The 10539-nt window shown below is 47.6% G+C and overlaps 1 protein-coding gene across 3 annotated transcripts in view; it reads right to left on the bottom strand.

Annotated features, from left to right (window-relative positions):
- The window catches only part of nlgn2a (neuroligin 2a), a 194540-nt gene that overhangs the window by 7429 nt on the left and 176572 nt on the right, over nucleotides 1–10539 (bottom strand). For all 3 annotated transcript variants that reach the window (XM_056299973.1, XM_056299975.1, XM_056299974.1), the window contains 2 exons: nucleotides 7766–7951; nucleotides 1283–1548 (listed from right to left, as the gene is read on the bottom strand). In XM_056299973.1, coding sequence (XP_056155948.1) covers nucleotides 1283–1548; nucleotides 7766–7951 — 452 coding nt within the window. The remainder of the gene's footprint in view (nucleotides 1–1282; nucleotides 1549–7765; nucleotides 7952–10539) is intronic.

Raw genomic sequence — 10539 nt, 5'->3', positions numbered from 1 at the left:
GGAGGGGCAAGCGGTTGGAGAGGGGAAAAAAAGGAAGGGTGTCAGGGCGAGAAGGGGTGAGACTGTAGATTCGGGGCTTGTGAAGAGGGCATAGTTGGGAAAACGTAGCAACGTCTTATGGTGTACAAGTTTAATCGCACAATATTCGAAGGTGTAAGCTATTAGTGTGGTACTGGTGGATGTAAAGGGAACGTCGGTTAGATGTTACCGCGTCATTCTCCAGTTCACCGTGACTGTCGTCAGCCAGCTAGTTAGCTAAGCTAGCTGACGTAGTGGCCTTGTTGGCTAGTTCGGTGAACATACGCAGCGACTAAAAGAAGACTCGCATGGGACCAGACACGCCAGATACCGGTCTGAGCCGCCAGGGTTTGCCCAGACTTCCCCCTGTTACGTGGGATTCCCACGTGGGAACAAAGCACCAGAAGCAAAAGCCGTTCGTCTGGGTTTCACCCGCGCCTGGACCATTCGCGTGCACCGCCATTTCCTGTCATCGTGGGAACATTCTGGAACCGCCATTCTCCTGAACTGGGTGAGTACGTTTGTCCGTTTAGCTCGCAAGAGTGAATAATAACACCGGTTGGACACGTGAAACCAGGCCTGCAACGGGGGTGGGGGTTTTGTGGACCTCTTTATTAATTAGTTTGACGGATGCCGGCTTTAGTTTGGTTAATGCTTACTGTGTTTGATTTGGAATATTGAAAAAGGTGCCTACTTTGATTTTGTATTTGAACTGTATTGAGCCTGATATGGTGAAATTGCACGATTTATTTTGATTTTTTATTTATTTACTTTTTTTTACACTAAGTAAATGTTTCGAGTTGCAAATTTGTCTTGTTTGATTATTCATCTAAAGGTTATTCATTTCATGGGAATTGGTATAATGAGGGAATCCAAACTAAGATTAATGTAAATTGGATTATAGTGAGAGAACTTCGGGCCCTGCCCTCTGTAGTCACGGGGTGAAAGGGGCTACAAATATATGAATATTACTGCTATTTATTTCCCTTTCAGGCATTGCATACTCAATTCCGTTGTACTTGTGCATTGATGATAAAAGGCTTTGGATTAGACTGAACTGAACTGAATTGTAGTGAACTACATCGAGTTGAGTTGAACTAAATTCAGTTCAACTGAATAAGTTACCACTAATCCCTGGCTGTGAATGAGAGTCGGGGCCCATAAGAGGCTCTCCTTACTATCTAACCATTCATAAGAAACTCCTCAATGTGGCATGTCTGTGTTGCTGCCGATGCCCCACCACCAAAACAAGGCGGAGGCTGACCTGCTGCATGAGGATCTCGGGGTCGTCCGGCACCACGTCTCCATCCACCACGGGGCCAAAGGCGATGTGGTAGCGAGCTGGCTGGATGTCCTGATCCACCAGCTCCCTAAAGTTCTTCCTCCTCAGGCAGTCCACCAGGTCGGCTGTCTCCGTGTAGGTGCAGCCCACCTTCCTGGCGAGGATCTTGGTGTACTTTAGGGGCTGGTAATTGACTGACCAACTGGAGATGGCTGTGCCACTCTGGGCTATGGCCCTCTGGAACAGACCTGGAGGGAAATAGAGAGTAGGCAAGGAATTGATGCACTTTCTGGAGCGCACTGAATTCACTGAGGTGCATTGCATTGCATTGCATTGCAGTATGTCTCAGAGATGTGTGAAAGGTGTGTTTCCTTCCTCTTTCGATACGAGGGACTTAAACACTAACTTTGGATGGCAGATGGAGCTGCGTAAAATTGTACGACCCAGCGTCAGTGTTGGAACGTGATGGGAAACAAGAGCTGCTAGATGTGTGAGTCAAATACTATATAGATTTTTTTTTTTACTCATTGTCACATTTGTCCCTAAAAAAAACAAAGCTACCATTTGGTGGATGCGGCTTGGGACTGCAGCCCCAAAGCAACTCAGCTAGTGTGCTGTGGTGCTGTAGCTCATACAAGAGGCAGGAGTGGGAATAGATTGTCTCGGCGTCAAGACAGCTATTTTCCTCATTCTTGTAACTGCTCTCTCTCTCTCTCTCTCTCTCTCTCTCTCTCTCTCTCTCTCTCTCTCTCTCTCTCTCTCTCTCTCTCTCTCTCTCTCTCTCTCTCTCTCATCCTGCGCCGTTTGAACCACTCAAGTGGCTCATTAAAGGGGCTGCCTGCCTCCGTTGCCTCCTTCCACGTTTTCTCCAGCTCTCCTTTCTTCCCTTCTCCCTCTCCCCAGCTGAAGATCTGTTGGTTAATTATTAAGCAGAGCTGCAGAGGCCCATTTCCCTGGGAAATCAATTACGGTGGGAAGTAGCTCAGACACAGCTAGACCTACCTGCGTGAAGACAGACACAGGAGAGAGACGGAGAAAGACAGAGAGATGTAGATAGATAGAGAGAGCGTAATAAAGAGAGAGGAGGGACCTGTCTTATTTAATTCTCATAGGATTTCTTTTTTTCTTTTTTCTTTTTTTTTTTGGAAAAGGGGGGGGTGCAGTACTTGTTCAGTACCTCCCACTATATTTCACACCTTCTCTTTTCTGCTTCATAATAGAAGAAAAAGTATGTTTCAGCTCCTCTAGCTCCACCACCCGAACCTACACTGTTATTCCCCCAACCCCCCCCCCCCACACACACACACACGCAAACATGCATGCACACACACATGCAATCGTATCAGCATCTCTAACACCCCCCTGCATACTCTGCCACCTCCATCCATCCTGTCCGTCTCCACTGTCAGACATGATTTGTGAAAGTGTTGCTGACATGATTTGTCTCCTTCGAGTGTGTGTGTGTGTGTGTGTGTGTGTGTGTTGGGGGTGTCAGTGGTGGTGGTGACAGGCCCCTTACCTGGTGCCTGCAGGGGGCATGACTGACAGGCAGCATCTGTGCAGCTGACGTTAGATGTTGATGAAGGCGAAGACGACGATGAAGACGGGGAGATGACAGATGGAGAGCGAGAGGGGGATGAGAATGAACGAGTGTCAGTGAAGGGATTTATGGTGGCGGGTGGGGGATGAGGGGTTAATTCAGGCCTTCCCAACCCATTGCCAGGGTCCCTTGAAAATTCAGAAATTAACAACAACAAAAAAAACACGACAGGAATGTTTTTATACTGTAACAACTTGACGGGCCAATGAGAAGTTATGACTACCCCGATGATTCTCATGATACAGGATGAGCCAGGGAGTTTATCTCGTTTAAGTTCTCCTGTATTTGTTTTTTCATCTGTATTTCTTGCATAGAGCACTGATCAAATATCTTCTGTCAGTGCTAATGTCTTACAATTATAATTGTAATTATCAGTCATAGACGAGTCATAATTTCCATGTTCTTTACTGTGCTTGCGGCCACCTAAATTATGGACCAGTTAACTCCAGTCATATATTTCATGTATTTTAAATGTAGAGTTTGATGACCGCCTCGCGTTGGTTGGGTTGGGAATGCCTGAGGGGTAACATACATCAGTGGTTGAATAAAAAGACACATAATTATGGAGGTCAGCGATTCAGCTGTACATCAGACACAGGATTAGATGAAACACACGTGATTACGGGACACATTCACATGGAGGGAATCAGGCAAATGTTCTCTGACAAAGAACTGCACACACACACACACACACACACACACACACACACACACACACACAGAAACAGTGATGATTGAATCACTTCTATGGTGCTCTGAACCGGTTCTCTAATCTCGTCTTTCGCCGCCACCGCCTCCCGTCCCCCTCCGGCTCAGCTTCTGTCTTAACTCCATGTGTTCTGAGTACAGGTGTGTGTGTGTGTGTGTGTGTGTACGTGTCGACGAGAAGGCTGTGAGGATAGAGAGTATGAGAGAAAGAAAGAGAAAGAGAGCGTCCTCTGGCAGAGGAGAGAGCACAGATGTTCAGGTCAGAGGAGGATGACTGTAAGAGCGTTGTTTTGATCAAGGCCCAGTGCCGGTGACCGTTTGGCTGTGGGTCATCACTCATGCTGATCTCAATCCAGATCAAAGCCAATTGACGTGCAGACCTGACTCTCTGGTGGTGCACAGTAATACTTAGCCCTCAGGGTGTGTAGTCGGTGATGGGGAATGTGAGGTAAGATGTGTCTGTAGAGGTAAGGCATCTGTACTGCAGCGCAACGGTGCAAAGTGATGGAGGCCGGAGGTGGGGATGGGGTGTCATCAAGTCAGGTAATGTGATTTTCTGTCAAGGCCGCGGCATTTGACTCCATGGCATTTATCCTCTGTAGACATGAATGAGGAACCGGCCCGTATCAATCGCTCATTAACCGAAGGACCCTTTCAGATTTTACGATTCAGAGGATGAGCTATGGTCTCCTTTGAAGCGGCACCAGATAACTTTTTGTATTTCGGCAATATCTTTTATGTCAGCTGTTGCAAAGACAACCGAGGGGGTTTTCTTCATAGCGTAGCAACGGCGCGCATGCATATGTTTTCAAGCCGTAGCTCAAAGGACTTTATTTTATTATTTATTTATTTATTTATTTATTTATTTGCCCCCTTTTCTCCCCAGTTGTACTTGGCCAATTACCCCACTCTTCCGAGCCGTCCCGGTCGCTGCTCCACCCCCTCTGCCGATCCAGGGAGGGCTGCAGACTACCACGTGCCTCCTCCGATACATGTGGAGTCACCAGCCGCTTCTTTTCACCTGACAGTGAGGATTTTCACCAGGAGGACGTAGCGCATGGGAGGATCATGCTATTCCCCCCAGTTCCCCCTCCCCCCAACAGGTGCCCCGACCGACCGACCAGAGGAGGTGCTTGTGCAGCGACCAGGACACACACCCACAAACGGCTTCCCACCCGCAGACACGGCCAGTTGTGTCTGTAGGGACACCCAACCAAGCCGGAGGTAACACGGGGATTCGAACCGGTGATCTCTGTGTTGGTAGGCAACGGAATAGACCGCTACACTATGTAGACGCCCTGCTCAAAAGACTTTTGCAGAAGAGGGGCTTTGTTCACAGAAGAGGTAAAGTTGAATTGCCATACTTATATGTGTGCCATAAAGCAATCTTTATATTTCCCAGGAGGATTTGTGCGTGGTGGCAGACAAAACACATCGTGAAAACGAGGCTTCTAGGAAACTGATCTGAACGGTCATTGTGTCGTGACCAAATGATGAGATGATGAGTGAAGACGTAGCAAGAACTCTGAATGGACTTGCCAATATGTGGGCCGGATGCTGCTGGCCCATGTTTATATCAGAGCACTTCAGTAAAAAAAATGTTTTCCATGACGGTAATTCGTCAGGTATTATTGTAATTTGTTTAAGCTGAGCATCACTGTTCGAATAGGCAGCTCCGAAGATGACCACGGCAGTCCATCGAATCAGGAAACTCATAGTTTACACATTTATCTCAATGGAAACCAAAGCAAGAAATCGATGGGGCTTGGATCAACACTGTGAACCACTGAGAGAGAGAGAGAGAGAAAGAGAGAGAGAGAGATGTCCTTCATCATGAGAAGTCAGAGAGACAGAAAAGAAACGGGAGGAAGAGTGGCGAAAAACATCAAAAAAAAAGTGAAATTTTGTATTTACTTAAAAATGTTACACTGGAACAAATGCACAACAATACGGCTGTATCCAAGCTGGTGATGCATTTTTATTCATCAAAGATACGGAGAATATCCAGAAGATTACACGCCGGCTCTCATTTGAGAAATCTCTGTAAACGGACAAGATTGGACCCTGAAAAATCCCAAATCTGCATACCCACCTGTGAAATATACATATAATATCCGAAAATATAATCACTTAGGATCTTTTTTCGGATCTTTTCACATATTTAGTGCATCTTTGATGTGTCCTGGTTTTGTGATAGTGGATGTAAATGGACCAAAACCCGAAAGATATCACTTCACATATTTAATGAATATTTCATATGCGGAAAAATCAAAACACCAGATAGCTAAAGAATACGTCATTCCAGCAAACACATCCATGGAGAATGTGGAAACCGTGTTTATTCTTGACTTACATGCTATGCTTATTTTATAATATCCTGAGTTTAGATTAGCACGTATCTCTTACCTTGTCAACAGGATGAGCAAAATCCCTTTTGGAGTATCTTTTATTGACATGTTAAACAAACTGGATTTAATATGTGCCACAATCTTTCAGTTGAACATTTGGCGTTCTTCACATTTTAAGCGGTTCCACACAACTGTGTTAAGTAACTTGGGTACATGTTAGTGAACCAAATTGGTCTGAAGATACTCAACACAGTTACAAGAGACCAACTGAGATAACATCCATGCATCCATCCATTATCTGAACTGCTTATCCTGCTCTCAGGGTCGCTGGAGCCCATTCCAGCAGTCAGTGGGTGGCAGGCAGGGAGATACCCTTGACAGGCCGCCAGGTCATCACAGGACCGACACACACACACACACACACACACACACACACACACACACACACACACACACACACACACACACACACACACACACACACACACACACACACACACACACACACATACCTTGGGACTATTTAGTACGGCCAATTCACCTGACTTACATGTCTTTGGACTGTGGGAGGAAACCGGAGCCCCCGGAGGAAACCCCCACAGACACAGGGAGAACACGCAAACTCCACACAGAGGACGACCCGGGATGACCCACCAAGGTTTGACTACCCCTGGGTTCGAACCCAGGACCTTCTTGCTGTGAGGCGACTGCGCTAACCACTGCGCCACCATGCCACCCAATTGAGATAACATAAAAGGAAACTTGGCAGTTTTACCTTGTTTTCTAATTTCACCAGTCATATTGTGCACCTATTCAACAGCGTATGCACCCCCCCCCAAATTAATTAAATAAAATACACAAATTGCTAAAATTCTGTCTCACTTTTTTTCTCCCTTTTTCGCCCCAATTGGACGCCCACTATATTACCCCACTATTCCGAGTTGTCCCGGTCATTGCTCCACCTTCAGTAGACTGCTGTGCTACCCAGACGTGCACGTCTTTTACCTATTTTACATCCAAAAGTAACCACCTTGACTCCCTCTAAAGCAGCCAAGTTTTGGTGATGGTGTCACCAAATCCAAGTGGGTGATTGAGCAACATCCTAACCAATAATATCATAAAATATTTTGCACCGAGGGCGTCTGGGTGGCGTGGCGGTCTATTCCATTGCCTACCAACACGGGGATCCCGGTTCAAATCCCTGTGTTACCTCCAGCTTGGTCAGGCGTCCCTTAAGACACAATTGGCCGTGTCTGTAGGTGGGAAGCCAGATGTGAGTACGTGTCCTGGTCGCTGCACTAGTGCCTCCTCTGGTCGGTCGGGGCACTTGTTCGGGGGGCAGGGGGAGTCGGGGGGAATAGTGTGACCCTCCCATGTGCTACGTCCCCCTGGCAAAACTCCTCACTGTCACGTGAGAAGAAGCGGCTGGTGACTCCACATGTTTCAGAGGAGGCATGTGGTAGTCTGCAGCCCTCCCCGGATCGGCAGAGGGGGTGGAGCAGCAACTTGGATGGCTCGGAAGAGTGGGGTAATTGGACGGGTACAATTGGGGACAAAATGGGGGGAAAATCCCCCCCAAAAACCCTCAAAAACAGTCAGTCTGTCCCTGCCTCTGCAATTGAGCAATTGGATAACATACTTGGAAGCACGTAACTGAATGCCGTCTCGCATTGTCTGTTGGTAAATCCATCATTTCCTTTACTTTTTGAGCAGCAGAGACAAGGAAACACCCGAAAGGAAAACAGAGAGAAGCAATAAGACTGATTAGAGCCGAGAACGTGTCGACAACAGCCAGCGAGGCCCTCTTACCCTCTGAGTGGTGCGAGAGGATGAGGAGGTTCACACAGGAGGCCCCAGCCCCGGAGCCGAAGATGGTGATCCTCTCGGGGTCACCGCCGAAGTGGCCGATGTTCTCGTTGAGCCAGCGCAAGGCTTGGATCTGGTCCAGCAGGCCGTAGTTACCCTTGGCAGACTGGTCACCGGTGCTGAGGAAGCCTGGAGCGTGAGGAGAGAGGGATGAGGAGGAAAGGCAGGTGTGGGTGAGATGGGGGACGGATGGATGGACGCGATGGTTAAATTGGAAGAGAGGGAGATATGTTTTAGGGATGGGTTAAAAAAAAGGGATGGAAGCAGGGAGGAGAGGCAGAAGGAGGGAAGAGGGATGGGTGGAGAGAGAAAGAGGGAGACATGGAGGAAGAGAGGGGAGGGACATGTTTGAGATGGAAAGGTTGAGAGAGAGAGAGAGAGGAGGATGAAGCAAAGGCAGAAGTTAGGCATGAATGTAGTAGAAGCCACAGAGGAGAAGGAGATGGAGCGGAGCCAGGGTGGAGATGGAAGAGGGAGGGAGAGAGAATGAAAGCAGAAGGGGGGGAGGGAGGAGGAGAAGGTTGAATAGAGTTTAATTCTAGTGTAGTGTCAGCCGCTCTGGCAACTGTTTCCCAGTTTGGCCTGTAAATCAACCTCGGACAGAGAGAATTGCTGGGCTTGAGAGAAGTGTGTGTGTGTGTGTGTGCGTGTGTGTGTGTGTGTGTGTGTGTGCGCGCGCGCGCGCGCGTGTGTGCGTGTGTGTGTGCGCGCGCGCGTGTGTGTGTGTGTGTGTGTGTGTGTGTGTGAGAGAACATAAAGGATGGGATCAGCCATCAACGAGGAGGATCAGATTGTATTCGGTAACAGGAGAAATTGCCCTTTCAGCTCTTCAGTCCATGATGGTGAATCTATCTCAGGGTGTTCATCAGGGACCTCTTACCCCAAACCACTGGAGAAATGTAGGTCGCCTTACGCGGATTTACACCTATTACTGGGTTGTGTTACCTGGACTTCAGGATTATATGGTCCAGCAAAATTGACTGCAACTCTAAAATGTCACACGGGCTTGAAATTCCCATTGTTTATCTTAGATTTCCCAGTGGTAGGAGCACTGAAAGGATCTGGAGATGATGTCACTTTCAACGAGTCATTTCAACGGGCCAACAAAAGCAATCTAATCGAACCCTTGATCAGTGAGTGCACCTCCTTAAATGCCACAAATTGCTCCTTTTGCAAGTAATGCGGATTTGAGTGTACATTTGAATGCATTGCACACACAAACAAGTAAACCAAACAAAGTTGATCTTTTTCCACTCTCTAGTCTACAGCCGATGTATGCCACGCAGCATTTGCCTTCGACAGCGAAGCGGCGCCCAAAGCCTTGCAACCTTGGGCCTCCTTTCCCTCCGCAAGCTGATAAAAAAAAAACTTGCGAAAGACAAGAGGAGTTAGTTAAAACACTGCAGTACAAGATGAAAGTGCAGCGCTGCATGAATAGCCTTTAAAATGGCCGTGGTAAAGACTGGTTGTTAGAGGGGCAGAGAGAGAGAGAGAGAATCAGACAGACAGATAGTGGGGGGAAAAGGAGAGGCACTGGGAGGAGGAGAGAAGGATAGTGGGTGTTCTGTGAGACCCGGATAGAGAGACAGTGTTTCATCTGCCTCCAAGACACCAGGGTTGGCTCTGCGTTCTCCCTCTCTCACTGTCTGTCTGTCTATCTGTCCGTCTGTCTATCCCTTAGACTTGACCTGGGGTTCTGTGATGGAAGGTGAACTCTTTTTTTGGATGTGTTAATGTAAAGGAGGGACTTTGTTAATGCTGTCAAAAGATGTCAGTTACATTTTACATTTTGTTTTCCTGTTCAATAAAAAGGTGTTTTAAAATTCTAATTCTCTCTCTCTCTCTCTCTCTCTCTCTCTCTCTCTCTCTCTCTCTCTCTCTCTCTCTCTCTCTCTCTCTCTCTCTCTCTCTCTCTCTCTCTTCCCCCAATCACGCTTACAACCACAGACACACACACATAAAGGGACGCTGATCAAAGCTCGACACTACAAAAAAGATTCTCACTCTCTTCCTCTCTCTCTTACTCTGTCTCTCTCACTCTCTTGCTCTCTCTCTTCCTCTCTCTCTTACTCTGTCTCTCTCACTCTCTTGCTCTCTCTCTTCCTCTCTCTCTTACTCTGTCTCTCTCACTCTCTTGCTCTCTCTCTTTCTCTCTTCCTCTCTCTCTTACTCTGTCTCTCTCACTCTCTTGCTCTCTCTCTTTCTCTCTTCCTCTCTCTCTTACTCTCTCTCACTCTCTTGCTCTCTCTCTTTCTCTCTTCCTCTCTCTCTTACTCTGTCTCTCTCACTCTCTTGCTCTCTCTCTTACTCTGTCTCTCTCTCTCTTCCTCTCTCTTACTCTGTCTCTCTCACTCTCTTGCTCTCTCTCTTTCTCTCTTGCTCTCTCTTACTCTGTCTCTCTCACTCTCTTGCCCTCTCTCGCTCACTCTCGCTCTCTCGCTCACTCTCGCTCGCTCTCTTGCTCTCTCTCACACTCTCTCTTGCACTCTCGCACTCTCACTCTCGCTCTCTCTCGCACTCGCTCTCTTGCACTCTCGCTCTCCCTCGCTCTCTCTCGCACTCTCTCTCTCTTGCACTCTCTCGCACTCGCTCTCTGGCACTCTCGCACTCTCGCTCTCTCTCTCATGCGCAGATGAAGAGAAATGTACAGCGTGTACAAGGGTGGGCAAGTACAAAGATATGGGAATAATAGCAAACATAAACTCTCATCTGTCACC

This window comes from Lampris incognitus, chromosome 20, assembly GCF_029633865.1.
Source record: "Lampris incognitus isolate fLamInc1 chromosome 20, fLamInc1.hap2, whole genome shotgun sequence".
Taxonomy (NCBI): Eukaryota; Metazoa; Chordata; class Actinopteri; order Lampriformes; family Lampridae; genus Lampris; species Lampris incognitus.
The sequence above is the reverse complement of the archived record's forward strand: the minus strand, read 5'-3'. Positions and strand labels throughout refer to the sequence as shown.